Here is a 27,272-nt window from a genome sequence, read left to right as displayed (position 1 = left end):
CTGCTTTGGCCTCCCAAAGTGCTGGGATTACAGTCATGAACCACCACACCCAGCCTTGGTTTGTTGTTTTAATCCAAACTTCTTGTGTAGCTGTTAAATGTTGGTACTGTGCAGTCCAAAGTTTGAAATTTCACTCCATGATGAACTGAAGACTGGTTTTATTTTGTTGACTACAAAGTTTATACAAAATTTCCAGGTAAGAAAATAGGTCATTTAAATCCTTATTGAGCAATAATGATAACTACATTGCTTGTCCAAATTCAGGCAAGGAGAAGGAGAATGCAAACAATGTATAAACCAGTGTAAATTGTTTGGATATCCTCTTATGTTGCTGCATGTACTTTAGATCATGATTTCAAATTCAGTGGTCCCTCATTTTCTAAAAACAACCAAAGTTATATGAGCTCTTATTACTTTGATATACTTTCTTGAGATTTTACTCTCTGGTTATATTATTCTTTCAATACCCAAGTCATATTTTAAGATATTTGGGAGCAAAAATAAATTGTGCATGAATGTTACCTACCAAACTACAGCTTCAAAAATTGATATTTGGTTACTAATATTATTTTGTCTCTGATTCAGTATCCACCAGTTTTCATCATGTAACTTGTTGAATGATGATTCTAAAGCTTCAAAAAATGCCTGCCATTCTTCAACAAATAGGTCAGTTGTATCAAAGCCTTTCTGAAATACTCAAGCAAAGAATATTTACTGCATTTTACTTGTATGACCATGACATTAACATACTTTAAGTTCCTTAAAGAAGATTTTCTTCTCATAAATCTGTTTTGGCTGTGGCTAATCAAATTATATTTTTCAATATAGTATGTCCTTCTCCAATATTGTTTCTAGTATGTACTTCATACACAAAGTTAACTATGTTGATTATAATTGACTGCTGGCAGAGTGATTCACTTTTGATAAGAGTAACTGTATTTTGCTTGTAATTTTCTAGGAAATTAGCTTTTTTTACCATGAAGGAACAGGAAACCAAAACTTTCAGCATTGTTTTCCATGTTGAAAAATTAAAATTACATAGATGAATATTGCTCAAATGCTAGCATGTGGCCAAATGAATCATATTTGCCTTAAAGTAGCAAAAAGGTTAAGATACTACCTGCGTTCATACTTAATTTTTCTTGAGATTAATCACAGAAGAAATGAAAATGCTATTGATTCCTAACTCTTGTCTTGAACATCTGAAGTTCTCTTAGCTAATAACTTTTTACTTAGAATTGTATCTTTAATTCTAGGATCTCTAATCACTTTGAAACCACTTAATTAAAACATTGTCCTTTTATATAAAACCTTCACATTTGTGAAAAATGAGAACAAAGGAATTGAAAAACATTTATAATGTGACATAAGCAGGCATTTTCACAGCTAGAATTGCGAATGTGCATCCATCCCTAAGCTGTTCAGGTTGTCAGCCATACTGCTTCCCTATCTGCTGCTGTTTAGAGCTGAAACTTGTGCCATCATGGTTAATGTTTTGACAGATTTTATCATAAACCTTGATGCTGTAAATTTGCCTTGAGCCAAAATTTAACATGTTGTAAGTTCAGAAACAGTTTTTACTGTTGGTGATCCAGAAAGGGAAATAAATCAATTATGCTCTTTTGAATGATAGGAGTATAGAGTTTAACTCCCTAAAAGTTACACATTGCTTGAAATTTGGGACAAATTCTCATTCTCTATTTTCAGGACCTCTCAGTTGTCAATAAAACCATACATTAACACTTTTGTGACTTTTGTAAAGGAGAATCTACCAAAGGAAATATTATGTAGCTTATATATGCTTACTAAATTTTGTAACCAAAATATTATCCGTAATTTTTTTTAATGAAAAAGTCCTTTGCCTTAGTATATGGAAACAAAAATGCAAAACTCTTGGAATAGCCACTTTCTTTCCAGATAATTTATTCAGAATTCTCTTTAGTGAGCCCCTATTTTACAGTGCCTGTCATCTACTCTTTTATACCTACTTATTTTATTAAACATGCTCCCAATCATTGCTATTTCTAACAGCCTGTAGATCTAGATTTTTTTTTCTCTCTAAAACATCGTCATTGACCATGACCATTAATATTTACTCATAAATGGATTTGTACACAGGCTTAACCATAGCACATCAGTGAAGACAAAAAGAGTTGTTACTCAGTTCTTTACCCTAGAATAAATCAAATCAACAAATATTTATTGAATGTCTACTATGTGCAAATAGCCCTGGACTGGTCAGCTTTTAAAAGTCATCCAACTTTTCACATTAACAAATCAAAGCATTATTATTTCAAGCATTGCTGAAGCTGCTTCCATGTCCTTAAGGTGACAAAGCATGTGAGGACTTTGCAAGTACTTGGAGTAAAGGAAGAGGAGAGAATTCACAGAGTGAAAAGAGGAGAAAGAGTGCTCTAAAATATCACCAATGGACTGCAACATGTATGTATGTACGTGTGAGTTTATGTGTATGCGTCTATATTATGTATGTGTTTATATCTGCATATACATACAATGAGAAGAATGAGTGATTTTGGAGAGAAATAACCTTCATTAAAGTACTATAGGAATAGGCATTCACATTTTAGTCCAGAGTTTTGTGTTAAAAATAGGCTTACTAGTTTAACTAGTGTCAAGTCCTGTGATAACAAAAAACCAAAATATATCATGGTACAACAGAAAGTTTGATCAATTTGGAATCCCACATTCTAAAACCTGCTTGCCCTAAAGTGTATTATGAGATAACCTCATCAATCAATAGAATTATAACAAAAGAAATGACTTGTACATTATCATTATAAAAAAAATTGTATAGGCCTTAAAAAGAAGTTAATTTTATCATAAATGAAAGAAGCTACTTAAGAGCTCATTTTAAAGATTCTAATTGCTATTGGAAATGAAATAGAAACTACCAGTAACAGCCAAAACTTGTGTACTTCATTAACCTACACTATTCTGTGTGCCTAATTTTGTTAATCTATAAAAGATAATATACTATCTATTCACATCAAATAATTAAATGTATTTTCTTAGTGAGGTATAAAAGAGAAACTGGTGATAATTTCCAGCTTTGCCAAACAGAATTCATCCTGGCCGTTTTGCATAGAAGGTATGCGTGTATGTTGGCCATAGAAGATACTGTCATTGACATTCTCACGGGCGATATCTGGTAGCAACTTAAAAATATTTGTTTGGGAGAACTAATTTTTAAATATCAATTTTTGCCTCCTATTCATAGGCTAGTTTAATTCCTAATGAAAATCAAAACGGACTCTTTAATCTTTTTAAACAGCAGATTTTCTCTTTCCTAAAGTGCCTCAGATAATTTCTTAATTTTTGTTTTCAGAAAAAAAAAATGGCATAGCTCTATTGAAACTTTATGTTTCTGTTACAAAATTGTTCATTATTAGGATCACCTTGAAGCAAAGATATCTTCTCGTGTCGTCTTTTAATTACTTGCTACTTTGCCTATCTGGTTGTAATTTATCTTCAAACCATACCCCAATTGCTCTGCAGTAAATTTTTGATTTCTTCTCACATACAGTCTTTTTTTTCTCAGCAAAATTACCCCGTTGACCTTCTTAAACACAGTAAGCACTTTCAACATGGGACTATTTACACTGGTTTGATATATTTCATTTATTTCCTTGCTGTATTGTAATTAATGTCTTAGAGATGTTCTAAATAAAATTGCACTTGGGTGATCCAGATCCAATGCTTGTGTTCATGAAGAAATACTATCTTTAGAGTTGTTTCTAATTCTCACCTAACCTTTCCCTATCTTTTGACCAGGATTCCCAATACTGAGACCCTCTTACCTAGGACCTAGCCTGGATTCACCTGCCCCCTTGTGGTGTTCCTCTCTGAGAAGTTAATTTCTGAAATTTGGGAAAGATAATTAATTTCTGATATTTGGATTTGGCATTACATAGCCTGAGAAGAGAAACCTCATTACCCTTGGCTAGTAGTCTAGAGTCGGAAAAGTTATCTTCTTTTAGCCACTGGCTAACATAAAAAGATGAAAGATATTTTTTCTTATTCAGAGCACAAGAAGGAACTTGAGCACTATAAAGAAATGAGAAGTATAAAATAAGTGACAATGCCTAATTTTGTCTAGAATCAATATTAGTGACCTACAGATTGATAAACTAAAGAAGTGTTTAAAAAGTTCTCATATAGCAACTACATAAAATTTATTCCATGTCAGTGTCTCCATTTTTAGTGAGTGGAGAAGGAAGGGAGACTGGTATTCTATTTTATTTAAATTTTATATAGATTGCCTAAGCCTTTCATCAAGGATGAATATATAAATATAAAAAATAAATTGAATCTTGTATAATGTATAGTCAAGTGTGTTTGATATGACTGACGCAAATAGATTGTTTCCTTTTCTCAAAAAGAATTCATTCCTCACATGCCACAGCACTAACTTTTACTCTTCAATTGAAGTCAATAGAATTTGCCATGGAAAGGGGATATATATATTCAATGAGTAACTTTACCTAACCACAAATTCAGTGACATTTTGCAAGAATAAGGACTTCACAATTAGGCCTCTAGTTAATAACAACATAAAAATAAAAGCAAGGGAAAGTACTATTTTCACAAATAAACCATTTATCTTTCTTAGGAAGAAGAGATAGATTAATAAATTATTATTGTTAGCAAGATCCCAAGTAAAATTTTAAAGATCTCCATTTCTGTCTGTTAACTGTAAAATATTTTTAAAAGAAAGCAGTTGTCTCTTTACATGGTGTACTACCTCCCACCCTACCTGCACCCAAGCCTGTTTGGATTGAGAAATAGTGATACTCTGTGGCATTTTAAATATCATGTCACCTGACCTGAGATCTAGAAGAAGAAACAGTATGCAAGCTTTAATAAAGCTATTTGCAGGCCAACTCCCAAATTTCTAGTATTTACCGCTCCTTTGCAGTTCCTCTTACATTTGTAACAGTTGACCTACTAACAGGTTCCCAGAAACACAGATTCAAATTTTGGCAGGCTTACCTCACCTCTTTGTCCTTCCAAAGTACATAAATGCTAAACTGGGTTCACAGTGAGAATGAGAGTCATTCCAACAAAACTTTTAAAACCAAGACCCTTTCTGCTCCCTACCAAGTTACTGCCATCTTCTCCGAAGAAATAAAGTTTTGTCAGTGTGCCCTTGGCATAATTTCTTCAGCCTGGATTAAACACAGGTGACTGAGAGTCCGCCTTATCTCCACAGGGCATTAGTCACTCTATAAAAGTTAAATTTATTATGAAATGCTTTGTTTGTGTTAACATATATCTTCTCTGGGAAGTTGGAAACAAAGGCATGTCCTTTAAGACTCCATATGGGGAAAACACATCCTCCTTTGGAATTTAACCTTAATTTGAACCAAGATCTGTGAAAGAAAAGTACTTTAGTGTATTGTTCCCTTGCTCCACCCTTCTATCCCCTTATCTAAATGGAGTTACTGTTGCTTCGTGTTTTTTTAACTCTTCCAATTCCGGTCCTTGCTTTCCTGAGTTTAAAATTTATCCTGGGAAAGAAATATATTAAAATAATTGTGGCAAACAATTATGCTTTGCTTTTAAGAATGAATTTTTTTTGTAGTATATTAATTCTGACATCCTTAAAGTTAGGTAAATGCACAGCCAGTTTATACATCTTCGTTTTTCATTTTGTTGTTTTAAGGTACATTGTAAAGAATATTTTATTTCCTAAAAATTTTATTTCCTGCATATCGTCTCTAAGATTCTCTTGCTAGCAAACATTGTTATATGTGCATAGTTTACACCTTATTAGAAGTAAAAAAGAATTAGAAGTAAGAAAAGTTTCCATTGGGAACGATGATGAGGTGCTATTTGAAAGACCAGTTTTCGATCTCTGTTTTCCGTCAGTCTGTTTGCAAAGTCTTTGTGAGGGTTTCCGATGTATCTAAAATCCAGAGATGCTCCAATGCTTCCTTTCAAAAGCAAAAGCAGAACCTCCATTACTGCTGCCTCAGCATAACAGCCTGGTTGTTTAATAAGCATCAAAGAAAGCATTTCAAAAAGAAAATACTTTTATTTGACATTTTAAAAATGTTGCTTATATAAATGCTTAATATGTTTTAATAGTGTCTACCAACAAACATGTAGTCATCCAAATGATTTTCCTTTCTTGACTTTTCTTACATTAAAGAAAAATCAGAAACTAAATTCAAATATGTTTAGATATTAATTTATTCTTAAAAACTGAACATAATTTTAAAATATACTTGTATGCAACCCCTCCCAAAATAACTATCCTCAGCATTATTAAATTGAAAATTTCGTAGCAAAAACAAAAATAATAATAATTTTAGAACAAAGCATTTACAGATTCCTTTGCTCACATACTTCATTATCTCATCATATATTTTATTTAAATGATAATATTGAAATTAGTTTGATAACCGTATTCTTAAAATATGGAATATATATAAATAATGCATTTAAGGGACTGGGACATTTATCACAAGTAATATCAAATCAAGATATCATTGTTTTCCCACCTCAGTTCCATCTATTTATGTTAGTTCCACCCCAAGCAACCCTCATATAATGATCATTGAAGCTTAGTCTCTACTACTTGTTAGCATATGATTATATACTATCATTGTTATTTAAGTTCATAATATATATCAAGTTTCTTCATGGAAATTATAAACTCACATGGGGTAATAATGAACTGACAGCTTGAATACTTTACCTCTTAGACTCTAAGTTTTTAGTCCTCTTGGACTTTGTGCTGCATTAGATACTAATTTGACTTTAAAAAAAAAACTTTCTTAAAAGATGACAACCCTATTCCTCTTGATGCCTTACTAAATGCTGTCCCCAATTTTTTCCAAAGATGATCTGGATGATTATCTTCATGGCATCTGTAGATACCTGTATAGTTATTCATAGATAGTTCTACCATATGATAGGAAGGTTATAGGAAGACATTTCACAGGTGTAAAATGGTCAAATAATAGATGAACAAGATGATGGGAGAAGTGAAGATAGGTAAGAATAAGGTTGAATAGACAAATGTTAACCAGAATTAAAGAAAATAATAAAAAGTGTGAGCTTTATAGGTGAGGAGAAGAAACAATATAGCAATAAAGGAGCAAAAGGAAGAGAAAGAACCAAAGATAACTCTAAACTGTCATATGTATCCAGGTTGGTAAATTCCAAAATATTTGCAAAATTTGATTAAAAAGATTAATAGTGTGTGTGTGTATAAAAATATAGACAAGAATGGTCTTCACATGTTAAATTCAAAGATGCAAATATTTGACAAAACAATTAGAATAATAAAACACTGAATTTCTTTATTGATCATGAGGAATATTACTTAACCATGAGCTGTATTACTAGACAAAACCATGTTAGATAAAATAAGAAATAATGTTTGTTCATGAGAGTTGTTTATTTTTATCAATTTCTATTTATGTTTGAATCTTATAAGAGACACTTTAAAATGTTTAGCTAAATCAAAATAGTCCTTACCCAATGAAATCACAACATGATAGAGTCATGAGAAGTATGGGTAATAAACTGTGGCAATGGGTGAGGGGTAGGGAGATAAGATTGTAAAACATGTAAGTTTTATCAATATATATTAATCATATAATGATTTACAAATAATGTACAGTACAAGGAAAGGTAAAAGTAATGTTCTCAGAGGAAATGTTTCCATTCTCGTTCTATTTGGAAGTCCTTGGGACAATTTGTGTTCTGATTATATTTAGAAATCTTTAGTATTTTGTCTTGGCCAGGTGTACTTGCTCAGGTTTGTAATCGCAGCACTTTGGGAGGCTAAGGTGAGTGGATTACCTGAGGTCAGGAGTTTGAATCACCCTGGTCAAAATGGTGAAACCCTGTCTCGACTAAAAATACAAAAATTAGCTGGATCTGGTGGCGGATGCCTGTAGTCCAAGGTACTTAGGAGGCTGAAGCAGGAGAATCGCTTGAACCTATGAGGCAAAGGTTGCGGTGAGTCTTGATCACGCCACTGCACTCCAGCCTGGTGACACAGAGAAACTGCGTCTCAAAAAAAAAAAAAAGAGTCTTCAGTATTTTGTCTAAAAGTATATCCTGCAGAGAGGATTGAATGAGATCATAGAGGGGGGTTTATTGTTTTTATTTCTTAATTATTTAGGCAATACCATACCTGGTGCTGGGGATACAAAGTTGAATAAGACGTAGTCTCTGACCTCATGGAAATCGCAGTTGAAAGGGAATTCACATAGCTTTAAATAATTGTCATACATCGTGTTAGGGGCCATGACAGACATAGGCTCAGAACAGGTAAAAGGGCATCTTGCTCTTTCTGTGACATTAAGGAAGGTTTCCCAAAGGAGATGATGTTTGAACTAAGTGCCATTGGGATTGGCAGTTAGGAAGTCCTTGGTGACTTTAATGAGAGTGATTTCTACTGAAATGAGAGGCAAAATCCAGATTGCAGTGAGCTGAGAGGTGAATGAAAAATGTAGAAATGGAGACAGTAAATATAGACCACTTTTCCCAGGAAATTGCCTTCTACCTGTTCTTACTTACTGCCTCTGAAAAGATATAATAAGGAATTTCATATTACATAGCACAATTAAGTGCTAATTATAGCAATGGATTATTTTCTGGGTGTTAGTGAAATAAGAGCATTCTGCTTGTACAAGCTCAATAACATGAATCCTTCCATCAAGAGCCTCAGTACTTGAAGGAGGGTCATAGCTACACCTTTGTATTATGAACAGCTTTGATTACCAATTCTATTTCTTTTCTCTACTGTGGAACTTCACAGTCTTAATTGCCAAATACACCCAGATGAAATTTTCTCTTTTCTTCCTCTCTTCTATCTTTCTTATAAATTCTCTTTACCCCTCTAACCATATCTCTTCGAGGGATTCAAATATTTTATTATCCATACATTATCTTTCTAATGTTAAATATTATTAACTGAATAAACACCAAACGTCTTAGAGCATTTAAGGCCCTACAGACTTTTGTTCCAGCCTACTTTCTCAGCTTTATCTTTCTGTGACCTCCCCTTTCATGCTGCAATGTCACCTTGGGCTGTATGTGCCCTGAACTTTCTGGCTTCCAATTTCTTACACTTAACTCTACCTGGAATTGTCCCTCACTGCAATCTCATATCTAAATCCTAAATCCTATCTGACATTTATGGTTTTACTCAGTTGTCATATTCCCTATAAAAGCTTTTTTTTTTTTTTTTTTTTTTTTTTTTTTTTTTTTTGAGACAGTGTCTTGCTCTGTCTCCCAGGCTGGAGTGCAGTGGCATGATCATAGCTCACTACAGCCTCGACCTTCTGAGCTCAAGTGATCATCCTACCTCTGGCTTCTGAGTAGCCAGGACTACAGATGTGCACCAACTTCCTGGCTAATGGTTTTGTTTATTTGTTTGTTTATTTGTTTTCTCCACAGAGATGAGGTCTCTTCCTGTTGCCCAGGCTGGTCCCGAACTCCTGAGCTCAAACAATCCTCCCACCTCAGCCTCCCAAAGTGCTGGGATTACAGGCATAAGCCACCGCACCCAGACATTTTTTGTCTTTCTGCATATAAATAACTTTTCTTCCCAACTCTTACTATTTTATATGTGCTTCCTATGTCTTTGATTCATTCATTCACGTATTCATTCATTCCACAAACCTGTGTTGGACACCTACTATGTGTCAGAAACTAAATTGGCCATTTTCTCTCTTTCTTCTAATTATTCATGTGTTATCACTTCTATCACATTATAAATTCCTCAAGATCAAGGATCATCTAATATAACTCTATAAATAGCTAACACATGCTTTACCCATGTTTTCAACAAATGTGCTGAATGTGTTAATGAATAAATTAATCTCAAATGGAGATTCATCCCTGAAATTTGAGAAGGCAAAGATAGCACCCAAATCATTTATCCTCCCTGCTATGGATTTCCCTCCTGCCATTATCTGCAAGAATACTGTTTGACAACTTCTCAGCTTAAATGTCTTTATATGGCATTTTTAAAAATGGCATTTATCTTCCTTGTATTTATTCTCTTAACCTCTTCCCTGCCCTCAGCTCCACCATTCCACTGAAAGATTCTGCAAGTTATAGTATTAATCAAATTCTTCCACTTTATGTCCATTACTACCTCACCTAGCTGGTGACCATGCTACAATTTCTTTCTAAAAAGATTCACTCAGCCCCAGTGACTTCCTTCTTTCAATTGACACTACATGTGTTGTCTTTGAACATGGACTCAGATTATATGGCTTTCCAAATTTCTTCTCTTCAACAGACATTTTTAAACTGTGTAATACGGCTGGCCACAGTGACTCACGCCTGTAATCCCAGCACTTTGGGAGGCCGAGGCAGGCAGATCACTTGCGGTCAGGAGTCCAAGACCACCCTGGCCAACATGGCGAAACCACGTCTCTACTAAAACTACAAAAATTAGCTAGTCATGGGGGTGCACACCTGTAATGCCAGGTACTCGGGAGGCTGAGGCACAAGAACTGTTTGAACCTGAGAGGTGGAGGTTGCAGTGAGCAGCGTTCGCACCACTGCACTCCAACCGGGGCCAACGGAGTGAGACTCTGTCTCAAAAAAAAAAACAAAAAACAAAAAACAAAGAAACAAACAAATATACTATATAATACCAACACTAACACACTTTCATTTCTTTCCTAATCCCTTATCTTCTATTTGTCAACAATCTTTAGCTTAAAATGTTAGTCACCTCTGGAACGTTCTATGTGTTCATTTCCACCAGCATAGTTTACTATCAGTTCAGCTTTCTAGAACCCAGTTTGTAATCCATTTCCAGGAGGGTTTTTTGATTAACCTAGATTTGTGTATCACTACCCTTAATTGTTCAATTACTATATGTTGTTTACTATAATAATTTGAACTAAATTTGTATTCAACTTGCTCTCTGTAAGAGTACTCCATTATGGGCATTATCTAATCCAAACTGGACAAACTCCAATAGGAATCCTGTACACTGATCTGTATTCTAAGTGTGAAGATTTGCTCTTCATGATGATGTTAATCTGTGTTTCCTAGTCTTGAGAAATGGATTTAAGCTGGGTTCTAGAGAGCTAAAGTGATAGTAAACTTGCTGGTGGAAGTGAAGATGTAGAATGTTCTAGAGGTGACTAACATTTTAAACTAAAGATTGTTGGCAAATAGAAGATGAAAGAGTAGGAAATAATTCCAAGATCTTCAACTATTCTAGCATTACAGTATGTACCCAAATTATCTTAATTGTCTAGTCAACCAAAGTTTACAAAAAATAAATTCTGCCATAACTATGACTCAAATATATGCTAACCCATAAAATATAGGTAAGAAAGTGAATTTGAGGCTTGAACGCAGGTAATTAAGAGGATCTTATAAGAATTGCCAAGACTTGATGGCTAAGGACTCAGGTTTAGACTATAATAAGGAAAGGTCTTCTGCTTCTGGCTATGACAGAGTTGCTAGAATCAGATGAATTCATACACTGAGAATAACTATAAAACTTGGACAAAATACAAAGCAAAACAAAACAAAATCTGAAAGCTCTGGAGAACAACCAGTGCAGCCAGGACCTCAGGGACCAAGATCCTGGAGAGAAGGAAAACATATTGAAGTGAGTACTGCTCTGAGAATAGCGATTTCGCCTTGGAATGTTTGCTGATTCAAGGCTTGGGGCATAGAGGCATAACAAATGGAGCATTCTTGAGCCTGTGGCAGTTGTACTGGGCTGAGGAAACAGAAAAAGTGGAGTTCAGAGTTAAATTAAGCAGTTATTACATGAGGGGCCAAGATCTAGAGAAAAGTGCTATGGACAGTTAAGACCAACATTCTATGTGCATTTTTCCTTCAAGGCATTTTCTGATATCCAACAGGCTAAACTCAAGACGAGACACAGAAAAAGCAAGTAAAAAAATACATATTAGGAAGATTAAATCTAGGGAGAGAATCTGTCAGTTCCATGATTCTGAGGAGACAAAAGTTGGAGTGCAGGTCTCACCAAAGAGGAGAAACTCAGCTTTTGATTCACACCTTGGAAAATCTACATCATAAGAGTAAGGACACATTTATAGCTAGATTACCCTCAACTATACCAAGGTGATATTCTCAAACTCTTAAAAAAATCTCCGTAGAAAGCAACAATATCAGCTAGAACCCCCACTGTTTTCATACACAATATGTATCATTCAACTGAAAGTTATCCAGCATGGCAGACAATAAAACTAAATGACCAAAAACCAACACAAACAGAAAATAGAAACAAATCCACATGTGATTCAGATATTGCAGTTATCAGACACAGACTTTAAAATCATTATAATCATTATAATCAAATTTGCTCAAAAGTGGATTTTAAATGGAAATTTTTAAAAAATTAAATGGAAATCTTAGAACTGAAAAATATAAGAACTAAGTTAATAATTCAATAGATGGTTTTAGTGGATTAGACCTAGGAGAAAAGTGAATTCAGGAACTGAAAAGGAAATTCAGAAACTGAATTTCCTGAAAAGGAAATTTTCCAGAAAAGGAATTTAGGAACTGAAAGAGAGGTCAATGGAAAATGTCCAAATTGAAGAAGAGAAAGAAAAAAAAGAAAAATCTATAAAACATTGTAAAAGATATATGGAACATAGTAAAAGACTTAGTGTGTGTAATTGGGGTTCTAGGACAGAAGGAAAATGGGATAGAATCAGTATTTGAAGAGATATTGACCAAGAATCTTCTAAAACTGATGAACAGTATGCTATTGAAACATGAGATTCTAAAAACTTAAACACACACACACGCATGCACACACACACACCCCTAGGCACATCATAAACAGCTCAAAAAAATACAAATAGACAAATCTTCAAAACAACAAGAGAGACAGCTCTACTTCCACTTAGGATGTAGAAAACCATAAGAAAGTGTCACACCTGCCTAAGAATGAAAAAAATAAATTATTATGTATAAAATCATAACTTTTTAGCCTATCAGAGAGTTGAGATTACAAAGCAACTAGATGAATTAAATTCCAAAGAAGAACGAGTCCCTCTGAGGAGAAATGAAACACACGAATTGTCTCATTTTTTGGCAGAGCATGGGAGAAAGAGGTGGTAGTCATAAAGTGGGTAAGCAGGAAAGAAAATGTTAACAAAGCCTTAAACGTACCCATGGACTAGCATGACAGTTCAGAATCCCTGGGAATCCCAGAGCACAGAGGACATTTGCCCACACTCACCAACACTTTTTCATGGACCTCCACTGGGCGCATATGAGAAAGACTGAGAGTAGAGCGGGGACCTGAGAGAGTCTTCTTTTCTATGGAAGATTTCTGCAGGGCCTGCCAAGGTTTGAGGCTAGAGCAGGAGTACCTGGAGAAGCACACCCAAGGTCCAGGCCCCTTTTGAATACAGGTTGATGAATGGCCACAGCTATGAGCAGGTATGTATCTAGGAACAGGTATAAAACCCACCTACACTCTGGGTCCTCTACTGATTCCAGGCAAAGGGCATCTACCAAGTGGAGAGAGGTAAGAAATCTGCCCATACATTGTATCCAACCCTGCTTTAACATGAGGCAAAAGCTGTCTTCGTGGGAAGAAGGGCAAGAACCATCCTATGCCTTAGGCCTAGGTAAAGATTGGTGATATTTAGAAAGGTTCAAGAAACTCATACACACTGAAGACACTCCAATACAAGGTAGAATTTGTAGGAAGGGGCAAGGAACCTGCCTGTGTGTTTTTAGGTTTTTAGAATCTCATGTTTGTTGTGGCATATTGTTCATCAGTTTTAGAAAGCCTGCACTGAGTAGGAAGCAGAGATCATCTGCTGCTGGAGGATGCTCAGATGTACAGGGCTTGCCTAAAATCAAGAAGAGAGCAGGAGAACTGAGAAACTCCTCCCCTTCCCCCGCCAGAAGCCTTGTGTCTGGTAACAGGTAACAATAGCCATCTACTGTTGGAGAAAGAAGAAAAGCATGGAAAAGATGGAGCAGGGAAAGAGGAAAAAAGCAACGATCACTCTCCAGAACTGCAGGTCTTACATTAAGCACAAAATAGGAGCAGCCCAGCCCACCACCAGAGGGATTTCAAGTCTGTTGTACACTGAAAATAACCATAGCTACAACAAAACCCAATTTACCGCAAATGCTGACTAAATCAACTAATAGCTCCACATTAATACCTTGATGGAAGGATAGATATTCCCACTTTGAACATTTGCTTCAGTCTCTACTCTTCTTCTATAAAACATACCTGGCATTTAATTTAAAAAAAAAAAAAAACACACATTTAAAAAGTTTAAAATACCTATGTCAAAAGATAAAATAGTCAGCAGAACCAGACCCAGAGGTGACTCAGAAGTTGAAACGACTAGAGACTACTAGAGACTCAAGAAAGAAACAACAAAAAGAATAAAACGACATATGGCTTTCAAAAGAGTAGGAGTAATTCTGTCTTCTCAGAGAAACAGAAGCCAGAAAAAATGAAATAGCATCTTTAAAGGGCTGAAAGTAAAACAACAGCAACAACCTGGAATTAAATTCCCAGCAAAAAGTGAGAGAGTATCACAAGCAGAACTCCACTAAAAGAAATCCTAAAGGAAGTCAAGTAGGCAAAAGGAAGGTGGTCACAGATGGATCATACTGACAGAGGAATGAATGAATATAGCAGGAAGGATAAATATGTGGGATAAAGCAAATGAACATTGACTGCGTTTTAAAAATAGAATACATGAAACAAAAAGTTTATTTTATTCAAAACAAATATATCTATTGTAATTGAAAGTTGAATGACTAGAGCTAAGTAAATAAAGCATAAGTTTGAGGAAAATGTATATCCAAGTGGTCATCTGATGTACACTTGAAGCTTCAATGTTGAGAAGCTCAGTATTTCCTGAGGTGACCTACTCAATCTAAAATCATGTTATGGATGTCTTCATATAAGCTGTAATCTGTAAGTCTCTAATTTCTACCCTTTGGCCCTAATTCTGCCCTCTATACTCACATACAATAAATGGTTCTAGTCTCCCTCACATATGCTTGAAATAACTGTAATATCCTTCAACTGTAACATAAATATTTTATTCTGTGGCAAAACATCCCCATTCTAAACCATCCTTCACAAGGCCTGATTTAGTTCTCATCTATATTTACAATCTCCTAAAGGTCTTGCTTTTTCTTTTTTTTAATTTTAATTTTAATTTTTTTTTAATTTTTTTTTTTTTTTTTTTTTTGAGACAGAGTCTCTCTTGTCACTGAGGCTGAAATGCAGTGACATGACCATAGCTTACTGCAGCCTCCAACTCCTGGCTCAAGTGACCCTCCTGCCTCAACCTCTGAGTAGCTGGGACTAGGCACATGCCACCATGCCCAGCTAGTTGTATAAAAAATTGTATAGAGACAGGGTCTCACTTTGTTTTCCAGGCTGGTCTTGAACTCTTGGCCTCCAGCAATCCTTCCACTTCAGCCTCCCAAAGTGCTGGGATTAAGGGTGTGAGCAACCATGTCTGACCTATAGTTCTCAGAGAATAAATCCTAACATAGGAAACATGACCCTGTGTTGACCAGTGTGTTCTTGCCTTCCCCATTTCATGTATGCAGCCTAAGATGACATTATCTTTTCTAAGGGAGGAAAAGCATGCTAGTTATCCCTATATAATTTCTAATTTTACTCTGTGAAAACTCTGGCCTCAAGAGGTTAGAACTTAACTGCACTCACTGGAAGCTTGTTGCAGGAACATTAGGCTAGAAATGATGTACAGACAAGAATTGGCCAAAGAGCATCTGGAGGCTATTTTAATAGATAATGGACAGTATTATAGACTAAAATTGTGACCTCTGTAATGTCCAGAAAATAGATATTGGGAACAGGAATTATTGACAGGGCATATTAATCAATTAGAGATATATGGGCAAGAAGAGAGACAAGTCAATGATGACTATGACTTTTCGGGCCTGAGTGACTAAGAGTTTGAGAAAAATGTAAAAGTCAGGAGGGATGCCCTGTTACTGAAAGAAATGTGTTGTTTTAATTTAAATATATTAAATAATCATGGAAATGCCTTGTAGACCAGTATAGAAATAAGAAGGAAGTTTTGTTCAAAGGGTAGCGGTTAACTTTTAGTTTGCTGCGTGATAATTCAAGCCATGAAACAAAGGAACGAAAGGTCTGTCAATATTCTCACACCAGATCATTAGAGGCATATCTATAGTTGAATAAGTTGGGTTTGTAGCTTGTTGCAAATAAGGAGACTATGCATCATGGGGAATTGTGTGGCATTTCAGTAAGAGGGTGTTAGAAAGGACATTATATGATTGGGGCTTGTGTTAGGTTATTCAGGGGAGAGTTCAAGATAGTGGGACTTTGGCTACAGCTGTAATTTGTAAATAAGCAACAGTTACTCTTATTAGATGGGATGAAGGGATGCTTGCTATAATTGTAGTTTACATAGGGATCTTGTTTTCATCTGTGCTTAGACAAAATTACAAAGTGGTCTTGGTTTTGCCTCACTTCACTCTGGTTATAGAGTGGCCTTGACTAATGTTAGTGTTCAGTAAAATCGTTTGGTGGGCATGTTTATTTCAGAGAGGAGGCAGGACTCCTTCTCATCCATGACCTCATGGAGGATGCACTGGTATAGGAGTAGAAATGTTCAGTTGGGATAAGGGTAGATGAAGAAATGGATGACAGGTAAAATCATCTGTCTCTTTACTTTTCTTTTCTTTTTTTTTTTTTTTTTTCTTTTTCAGTGAAGTTAGAAATAAGGCCATCAATCAAGATTGGGGAGAAAGGGAGATGAAAAAGCCTAGAGAAAGTTTAACTCATCTAAGAGGTTATTCAGTGAATCAACAAAAGATGCCATTTTCTATTAAATCATCTATTTTATTAAAGAGATAAATGCAGCTATTGCTGTATATCATGAATTTATGAAAGATTTAGGAGTGGGAGTTCTTTTTTTCCAAAAAAACAAATGAGACAGGTTACTATCTTTTTATATGGGAGTGGTACAAACCTTTTATTTGAAATACCCATGCTAGGGTAAATATTCACTGATACAAATAATTTGTAACCTTTATTTTGGCTTTTGGACTGTGTCTCTCAAAGGAAAAAAAAAAATCTTGCTATTTTCAAAAGTTAAATAGAACATCAACCAGGGACCATGGCCATCCAGAAGACTGAGTTCCATAAAAATGGACTCCCCACTCCCACTTGAATCCTCTGTTTTTGTGTATCTAAATAAATAGACGCCTTGCTCATTTCTGGTATTAGGTGTGATTGAGAGATATAACTCACTTAGCAGCAGCAGCAGCAGTTTCTGTGCATGCTGTAGCCCATGCTCTTGTGAGCATCAAAAGGAGATGAAGCCTGATTAACCATTTTGAAATCTATCGGATGAGAAGTCCTTACAAAACAACTTTTATACGCTTTAATTAAAAACGTGTTCCGGCAGCTCAGAGATGAATGGGCTTCAGGGGGAGCAGGGCTGAGCCCGTTGCTATGACGACACCAAATCTTTTCACGCCTGGCCCTTCCTCAGCACACTCTGTCTAGCTCTCTCCAGCTATTAATTTGCCTCTGTCCCAGCTCTCACTCCCTCAGTCCCCTGGACTGTGAGTCTATACATGACCTAATACCTTTTGCTGCTTCTCCTATGGTACTTCTGTTTCTATCATCTTTTCATCACTTATATTTCCTTGGGAATCTCTGCTTTCTGTTCCTCTTGAAAACAAGTTACTCGCCTGAGTTAAAAACACTTAAAAATGTTATTTCAAAGCATGGTAATCATTGTTTATTACCCCAATGATAAATTTAATTGTAAGGGTCTTGTATATAGTTGAGAAGAATCTTACTATGTTCTACATTTTTTTTGTATTTCAGGTTGAACACTGGCTACTACACTACTCTTTCTGTTGCTGAGGGTAAGATGAAAATAGGACTCTGTTATACTCTGGGAAAGTTAATTTGTGCTTAGTGTTAAAATCTCAGGTTATTCCACAAACAACATCACCTGGTAACAACTGTAAGTGAACATAAGACTTTAAAATATGTGTTTACTACAAATCCTGGAGAAAAAAATAGCAGATCTTACTTTATTTAAGAAGGCTCTTTGGATATTTTAAGGTAGTAGTCATTGTACAGGGAATTAAATAAAACGCAACACTGTCACTTGCTATATCATATGAATCATCAAGAATTGGATAGAATTTTCCCCTCTCAAGACCCAGTAGCAAATTGGGAGGAAGCTGATATCTGTGCAATCTTGTATTCAATGGGAGTATATAAATTATAGTATTATTACACAACTTCTCAATGTCACTCTTTGACTCATCAGAGACCTTACAATCTTTCATTTTGCTTACAATTCCCATTCTCCCTTTTCACCTATTCTATTTTGTAAGATGAGATAGGTGAATGGAATGCAGTGGAGATCATTTCTCAATATTTCTCATTTCTCTCTCTGCTTACCTCACAATCTGTTCTTGCTATGGTTATACTTCTAAAGTGAATTATCTGTCAGACTAAAGGAGCATTTCCTTCCTAATTGCCTGACTCAGTAGAAATGCTGAAGTGTAAAAGACAGGTGCAGACTCCAGGGTTAAGCCTGGGCATGGCATTTCACTGTCCAGAGGGCGGGCTACTACTTTGGCACATTGGAAGCCCAGAGTCTGGATTTGAGTCTGGGAGGCCAAATCATTATGCAGTGCTCCAGCTCCAGCTTTTGAATCTCTGCAATTGAAATATAAAGGTTTTACTTCTCTTTGGAAGTTTTATAATGAACTGCCTTGACCTATTTGCTATTGAAAACTCTGATAAAATATATTCCTGATAGGACACATGTAAATCTCTGGGTCACAAGGAACAAACACTCTGAAAATTCTCCAGTAAGAGGAACAGTATTCTCAATGAACCAACTCCCAATTGGTTTCTAGTTTTTCTTTCTTTTATTTAAGAATTTAGCATATTTTAAGAAGTTGAGGTCCTGTGATGTATTATCATAAATTATACTTAAAAGGCAAAGAGACTTCATGACTTAGCATTTGGGTGACATCTCACAAATGGATCAAGTCTCAGGTTTATAATGCTGGTATCATTCAAAGGAATTTGGAGATTTAAATTTATTATTTTCCTCTCAGTATTAAGGATAGAAAATCAAATGCTTAATACATATTAAAGGAAGTTTCCCACCTGGGCATTTTATTTGGATCAGGATCAATCTTATGTAGGAACTAAATAAAGTAAGTGTGTATAGACTGGCTGAATAAACAGAGAGACAAGCATGTGGGTATCTGAAACAGGTTTGAGAACTAATAAAAATGGATCCTCGAAGAGGCATATTTAAAATGCAAGACAATTTTACCTTAATAAATAACCAAGAAAATACTGTTGGCAAAATGTTTTGCACCATGAATATAATTTCTCCAAGAAACTCAAGAAGTGGAAGGGAGTCCTTCAGTTCTTGACATTTAAATCTATTCAAACCATGGCTTGGGAATACTCTGAGGAGAGTAATCTTTAAGGTGAGTGAGCTAGAAGACATAAAGAGTCTTTTCCATCACTATTTTCCATGGCTTCATGATTCATGATTCAAGGCTGAAATGGGCATTGGGGTTGCACTTTAGATAACACTGGATTTTCATTTCTGTTGAAATGCTTCACATCTTCTTCCTTCCTAATTCTATTCCATGGCCAAAGACATCTACATGAAAATCATAGTATCTTTTGTTTAGTAATTCATCCATCCTATGGGGCCCTGCTCACCTGAAGCCACATAATCCTTTATGTGTACTCAGACACTAGATAAATTGTTTATGTGATAAACCACGGGCCTGTCCTGTAGTTTCTGAGGTTGGGTAGACTATATGTCAGAATTAAAGCTTTTTTGGTGGTTGTTTTAAACATATAGTTATGCAGGGAATTGTTCTTACGCTGGGTCCCGAGTCCTCTGAAGTCCTCAAAATATCATAAAAATTATTAAATAGCTATACCTACATATAACTTATTCTTATTATACATATTATGTTAAACTCTTATTCAAATTGTTAATATGTAAAATCTAATTCACTGCCATCTTTACCCTGTATAAACATCTTTCTCTTCCCAGTATTTCTAAGCATGTGACAATGAATATGCAAAGGAAGCGCAGCGGTCCACCAGGTGTGGGATGTGTGTGGCAAAATTCAAGACAAAGATTAAACCTCCACTTGATGTTGCAAAAGAGATTTTATAAAAGGTGACTGAAGTAAGTCACCACAGTGTAAATGAGCCCGTCACCAAGATTCAAACCTATTTTTAATAAGTTAATAAAAATGGGCTAGGGGTCCAAAAGAGAATTCATTCAATTTTTGACAACCTGTAGCATTCAGAGTTTAAAACTCACCTAAAGAATAGAATTTCCCATACACTTCTTTATTAGACACTCAGAATATCTGCAGGGTAAATGTTTTACATCCTTTCTGAGGTAAATGAAAACTATAAAGACTTCACAAAAGTGAATCTATATTTTAATGTAAATTACATTCAGGATGCTGCTCTATAAGACAAAGGGGAAGAAAGAAAGCCTGGAAAGAAGAACTGAAGTCTTTTAATCTTACATACTTGAGAGGAACCCCCGTCTCGCCACCCCCAGTGCCATTGAAGGTTGTTGTCAGAGTCAATGGGTTAAATTTGTAAAGGTTACTCTATGCTGAAGAGAATTAAATAACTAATCCCTGTATCTCCTGATGAAAATAATGCCTCGCTGGAAGTCAAATCTGAAACACTTCTCTTGGTTGACCTGAAAGCAGCATATTACTTAGTTTCTTGCTTCCTTGCTTTCAGGACAGTTGTATAGATAGGAAGTTCTTGTGGATGCTCCTCTAAGTCCATGTATATATTTGTGTGAGTATATATAGCTATCTACCTGTCTATATACCTCCTACAGCATGTGTGTACTGGCTCTAATTCTCTGAAGAGAAAGGTGAAGAGTCCATTGCTTGGAGGCTGGGATAGTCATGACTCATTGGTGAGGAACGACCAATTCAGTTACTACTGCAGAGTATTTCAATAAGTCTTCTGTTTGTTTAAAGTACTTTAAATTGTTGTTATTATTATTGTTTATCTGACTGAAATAAAACTTTAATCTGAACTTTCCCCAGTAATGGGGGTAAAGAGCGGGAAGTAAGGTTGTGTAGGAAGCATCTCAGTAATACCTTGAACTGCAATTTAAGACACGGGGCTATGAAGTCTTCTTTGATCACGATTCTGAGAGATTCAAAATATAATCTCTCTCTTTCCCTCTTCCTCTCTCTCTCTCCCTCTCCCCGCTCTCTCTCTCTCTCTCTCTCTCTCTCTGTCTCTCTCACACACACACACACACACACACACACACACACACACACACACACACAGTCAAGACCCACAGTGTCTGTTTTAGTCGGTTGTCACCTCCACCTCCCTACAATCAAGAGGGCAGAGAAGGCGGGGGCTGGAGGTGGCTGAAAGGGAAGGAATGGCGGTGGAACCCGGGAGGAGGCGACATTCGTGTCAGGTGGCGGTCCCAGGCAGTGTCCATGGGCCCAGAAGCGGAGGGGATGAGGCATCACGCCCGGCGCCCAGACCCCTACACCCGGGGGCGAGACCTGGTATTCCGCGGTCCCCGCCCAGGCTCCTGGGGCGCTTTTCCTCAATGGCTGGCGTGGAAGCGAGAGGGGGCCCAGTTTTTCGGTGCCAGGTTGCGGGTACAGCCGGCTCCGCGCCAGGGTTGGGCGGCGCGGCCGGGATGCTGAGAGCCATGCGTGGTCAGCCAGGGGCGCAGGGCGGCCCTTCTGCCCAGCGCTCCCAGGGCACCAGGGATGGCTTCCCAGCTGGAGGACGGGAGGGAGGAGAGTTAATACCCATTCTGCGGGGGCCGCCCTCGGGGGATGGTTACGAAGGGAGAAATGAAAAATAAATCAAACGAGAGAGCCATCCCGCCCCTCCCCGCGCGGTCCCGGCGAGCGGCGCCACTGGTCCTGCAGCCTCGGGCATGCCCGCGCCCCGGAGCCCAGGGGGCGCCTCAGTGGGCCGGGCGGGCTAGGACTGCGCCTCTGTGCGGGTCCCCAGGAGCGCTGCTAGCCGGCCAGCCCCGCCCGGCCGGGCCCCTCGGGCAGGATAGAGCTCTGCTTTGCTCTTTTCGTTGGCCAAGCACAATTGTGTTATTGGAGATAATGAATTCAATCCCCATCAAAGGGCATTAGGCTCGCCCGGGCCCTGGCGTTGCTGATGCTTTTTTTTTTTTTTTTTCAAACCAGGAATGAAAGGCTGAGGGAAAAAAAAAAAATTCTCTGGGGGAGCCTTTCCCCTGATCGCTGCTTTTGAAGTGAAGGGGCCCGGGCATTGTTGTTCACCTCGCGGCCCATACGGCTGAAGAAAGCCCTGGCTTTTGATGGGCTGAGAACCGCCTCGGCAATGAGCACTACGTCGGGCCGCGCGGCCTGCGGGCAGCATATGTCTCAGGGCACCCGGGCACCGTCTGGCGGGCGGGGCCTGGGGCCCGGTGGGGAGGGGGCTTGGCCCAGGAGGCCGGGACTGGAATGAGGCCAGTACCCAGCGGCGGGGATCCTTGGGCTTCAGGCCTCGGGCCAGGGGTCTGCCGTTCCTCCTGCTCACCTGGCGTAGCGCAGGAGATCCACCTGTGTGGCTGATGAGTCCGACTGGGAGGCCGCACAACCCTTTGGGGTGAGGGTGGGAAAAGTTGGCTTCTCCTTGAGGGCAGGGAGCGGGTTGGTCTTTATTTTTAAGCACTGGGACCCAGCATCTAAGGTAGCTGGCTCAACTAGAGCTTAATGAGTCTGAGTCCGCGAAGGTGTGCACTCGGCAAGGGGCCTTCGTGCGACACGTAGTTAGGACTTTTCACCCGTGACTCTGCACATCGCGCAGCGCGGCGGAGCTCCCGGCCCGGAGTTGGGTAGGGGAAGCGGACACTTCGCTGCAGGCGCGCGGCCCGCTCCGCCGGAGGGACAGTTTCTCTGGCGTCCGCCGCTTCTGGCTGCGCAGTTTGTGCCCAGGACCGAGCATTAGCATCAGATCACCTTTTCTAAAACTTGTTTCAGGCAGTTAAGTTTACTTTCAGTGCCCCCAATGTGAACTTTTCCCACCTCGATTCGCTCCTCCACTCCCGGTCGGCCCCAGGGCTCTCTGGCCCAAGGGTCAGCAACCAGAGCTGTTCGGTTCCCTTCCCTGCCCTCCCCATCTCCAGCCCCCTCCTCCCCTCCGCTAAGGATCCGGGTTATCCGCCCCATTAATATATTAGCCAAGCATGACACAAAGGAAGCGCGTGTCAGCAGAAGGCGGTGTGACTCCAGGGAGAGGCGAGGAAACCTGGACGAGGCCTTGCGCTACAACACGGCTCATTGCCGCTTGAGCTCCTGAATCGGCCTCCACCTACTAAAAGCGGTGGAGGACACAGCGGGAGTTGGCGCCCAGGGTTGAGCCGCTGTTGAGCCGCAGTGTATAGCTGGACTGTGGCAGTGAAGCACAAAGCCCCCAGGTGGGACCCAGAGCTAGGGGAACGTTCCAGTAATATCCCAGTCACCTGAACCATGCAAAGAAATTCCGCTCTCCAGGAGCACGGGACTAGGCGGGCGCCTACTTCCTCCCTCGTGCATAATAGGCCCTTAAAATTAAATATACAAAGGATACAAACCTCCGCAGAGCTCCTTACAGTCTTTTCATTAAACTGTTTGTGTTTTAAAACAATTATTTGGCGTAAGAGAGAGAAACCAAAAAACTGACCTGGGATATAAGCAGGCAAGCAAAAGAGTAACAAATGTACTCCTTTATAAAGGTGTGTGTGTGTGTGTGGGGTGGTTGACTAAGGAGGTTTCCAATTTAATTTATTGTTCTCTATTTCCAGGCAATGCTTTGGGGGGGAATTTCCAGGTTGTTTTTTTCTTGGTTTCAGAAATTGAAAGAAGAGAAAAGAAAAAGCCCCTGATGTGTAATCTTGAAGGGGAGTTGAGAGACGTAAAAAGTTAAACCAAGGCAACCTCACACTTAAATTCTGGGTAAGGCCTGCCATTGGTGTCACTGGCCTGGTTCTTAACCTGACTTCGCCAGTGACTTGACCCGCATTCCACCTGGATTCTGATGTGTTCGAGCACGATTCTACTTCAGCCCTTTCTTTCCTGGATTTTGAGGGAGAATATCTTGCCTCTGTCCTGTAGGTTGACTGGAACATAGAGAACCCCAAAAGATCACTGAGTGGCACCTAGAAAAAGGAGGGCTCCTTATTTCCCGGGGCTACAAGGAGGAGGGGCGCTCACTCTCACCATGCGCTTTGCTCTTACTCTGTAGTCACAGCTAACATAATCGGAGAAATAAGGAAGTTAAATAGAAAAAGAAAGGTGGCAAGTGAGGATTTCCCCCTTGTCAGGTGTTTTAAAATGTTTATAATAGGAAAATGCATGCATTTTACAAGTTAAAATTGAATGGCATGGGTATTTTCCAGCCCCAGATTGCTTGGTAAAACGATGGTGGAGAACAAAAAGGTGAGGGCTGCAGTCCTAACTGGCCAAAGTTCAAAGAACCATGCTGGGCGGGGGCTAAAAAGAGAAAAAACAATGGAACTATTATGCCCCCAAACTTAACTATTTGGAAGAAAAAACGTAAGATTTAAGGTAATCTGTTGTTAAATGTTATTTGGATACACTAGCATCGTGGATGAAAATAAAACTTGCAAAATAAAAATTGCTACTTTAAGAAACGCTTTACCTTCCAAATAGATTCTATTTATAAACAGGAATATTGTGAAATATTCACGTTTTTTCATTTCATTTTCTTACATTCTGACTCTCATGAGAATCTATTGATTCTAATGATTCTTTTAGTTTGAGAAAATTTTGTTTTTATATTTCAGTGTAATTTGATTACCTATGTAGTTCTAGGTATCTTTAAAACAATCACCTTTTTGCATATAACTATCTTGGAGTAATTAGGCATGCTCTTAACTCCATTTAGTTGCAAAACACACTTTATTACAATTCAGAAAAACAATTGGTATTTAATTTTTGAAGGCAAAATATTTTTTACACATGTATAAAATGTCTATTAACTTACTTAAGCTATTTTGTTTTTCAACGAATTTTTTCCTGTTGACATTGAAGGATCACATTAAAATACATTATAGCTAAATGTTCTACAATATTACTGCTAAATCAACAGAAAACCAATTGATCTTTAGGAAAGGTTAATTAATTTGGGCGACAGGTCTTCTACTTTGGCCCGCATTGAAAGGAATTTGTATTGATCTCAGCAGTTTTTTGCAAAGAAACTTAAGCATGTTTGTGGAATTGAGACCAATTTTTTAAAACGCCAAAACAAGGGCTTACATTTTTATCACTTCAGGACTTCTTTTCTGTTATGGCTCATTCAAATCGGTTAGACTTCTGGGAAATAGAATGTTTTTTATACTTTCAGTGAAATCAATTAGGTATCTATCCTTCAGAAAATGAAAACAGAGGTTAGGAGCTTTACTAGGATCTTGTTTGTTTTAATCCTTCCTTTCCTAATAATTCTAATCAGTTTATCCTTTATGAGGGGGATCACAAAGGAACAATGGAAATTAAATTGTGCCTTTGATTTAAACACTGTATTAGCCATCATGTAGAAAATGGACGGAGCTGCCTTCTACTTGCGAACACTTGTGAGTTGTTTAGTTTTTGCTGAATAGAACTGGTGAGCTTTTCTTCTTCCCTATCTTTGGTTCTCTTTTTATCACCTGAAAAATGTTTCACACCTGCCCTTCCTAAACGCAAGGTGAGAGTAACAATTGCAGCTTCCCTACCCTGTCCTATGCTCACCCCCAAAACATTTGTTTTTTTTCTTTTTTGTAAAAGTGTTTGCTTGGTGGCGTTGGTGGGTCCGAGCACCTCCGGAGCTGTACACTTGGGTCTGGAGGAAGGCTTTCCCTCCTCGCCCCTCCTCGCCCCCTCCCTCCCCTCCCTGGGGACCCCTCCCCCATCTCGGGCGAAATTCCTAAGTCCAGCGAGCGGGAGCACCGCGGCGGGACGGTCAACAACCCCTTTCAGGCCCTGGTCTTCGGGAGCTGGCGAGGTGAAGAAATGTGGAAACCCCGAGACGAAAAGGGGATGGGGTGGGGGTCGCAGGAAGGCGGCGCCCTCGGGGAGGGTCTCCGCACTCCCTGGGAACCACAGATGGTTTCCTCTGGCCCAGGGGCGCGGCGCCCCAGCCCGGGCGCCCGGGCGTTTGTGTGTCCGGGTTTCCGAGGAAGGGATTACGCAGCGGGAGCAGCCGCGGCAACGCAGGCAGCCGGGGCCGCAGGAGCCGTAACGAGGCGGCTGGCCTTCTTTGTTGACTTTTAGGTCCCAGGCTCAACAGGAGATTTATTCGCTAGGAGGGGAAAATGCTCAAACAATGAAGAACTAACTGCACTTGTCACCTCGAGACGTTTGCTGTCCTCCTCTGTCCGCCTTCCCTGGTAACCAGCTGTCCTGGCCGCCAACCCGCGCGCGTCCTAACGCGCGGGTGGCAGGTCGCATCGCTCAGAGGTGGCGGAGTATGCGGTCTGAGAACTGCGAGAAGCCCACGAGGCAGGGACTGGGCCTGCAGGCTCCTCGCGGCCCAGCTCCCGAGGCAGGTCTCCAAAGTGCCCCGTCCCCCGCATAATTAGACAACGTCTCCGGCAAGTAAGAGAGCAAGAGCTAAGGCCAACTTAATGGTGGGGTGAAGGCAAGGCGCTGATGTTTCTAATACGTTGAAAACAAGAAAGGGAACAGCGCAGAGAGGACAGCACAGAAGTTAAACATCTTAGATTCAGTGGGGGCGGGATTCCGAGGCCCAAGCCCATGCCTTTGTCTTACATTTGGAAGCTGAATTTGCCCACATTTGTTTACCCTATGTAAATATGAGTAACTGTTGGGGTTGGAAGCTTTTTCCTCTCTTTGGGACTTTGATGTCCTTACGAGGTCTCCAAATTAGGGTTTGAAATTATTCAAACCAGTAATTTCCCTCCCCTCCTCCTTTCATTAACTAAAGTGAGTGGGGGTTTGGGATTTCTGGATTTTTCTCAAGTGCTACATGGCACCCTTTCTCTCATCTGGGGAGGCAATTACGCGATAATTAAGCGACTCACACAGCTCTTTTTATCTTGTCCGCGGTGTGGAGTGGCGCGATCAAAGTAAAGGCTGTCCAAGTTCAAGCCCTGGTGAGGATGGAGTTCATACACAAGAGCTCAGGCAGGCCGGCCTCTGCTTGAGCTGGTGTTGTTATTGTTGATGTCAATCCGAACAAGACTTACAAAGAA

The 27,272-nt window shown here is 38.9% G+C and overlaps 1 protein-coding gene across 7 annotated transcripts in view; it reads left to right on the top strand.

Moving 5' to 3' along the window:
* MIPOL1 (mirror-image polydactyly 1) overlaps positions 1-21,582 on the top strand; it is a 404,420-nt gene extending 382,838 nt beyond the window's left edge. For all 7 annotated transcript variants that reach the window (XM_050798634.1, XM_050798627.1, XM_050798636.1 and 4 more), the window contains one exon: positions 17,870-21,582. In XM_050798634.1, the coding sequence (XP_050654591.1) occupies positions 17,870-17,963 (94 nt within the window). In that variant the 3' untranslated portion in view covers positions 17,964-21,582. The remainder of the gene's footprint in view (positions 1-17,869) is intronic.
* Positions 21,583-27,272: the final 5,690 nt, after the last annotated feature.

Source organism: Macaca thibetana, chromosome 7, assembly GCF_024542745.1.
Source record: "Macaca thibetana thibetana isolate TM-01 chromosome 7, ASM2454274v1, whole genome shotgun sequence".
Classification (NCBI taxonomy): domain Eukaryota; kingdom Metazoa; phylum Chordata; class Mammalia; order Primates; family Cercopithecidae; genus Macaca; species Macaca thibetana.
Note: the sequence above shows the minus strand (reverse complement) of the source record. Positions and strands in the feature narration are given on the sequence as shown.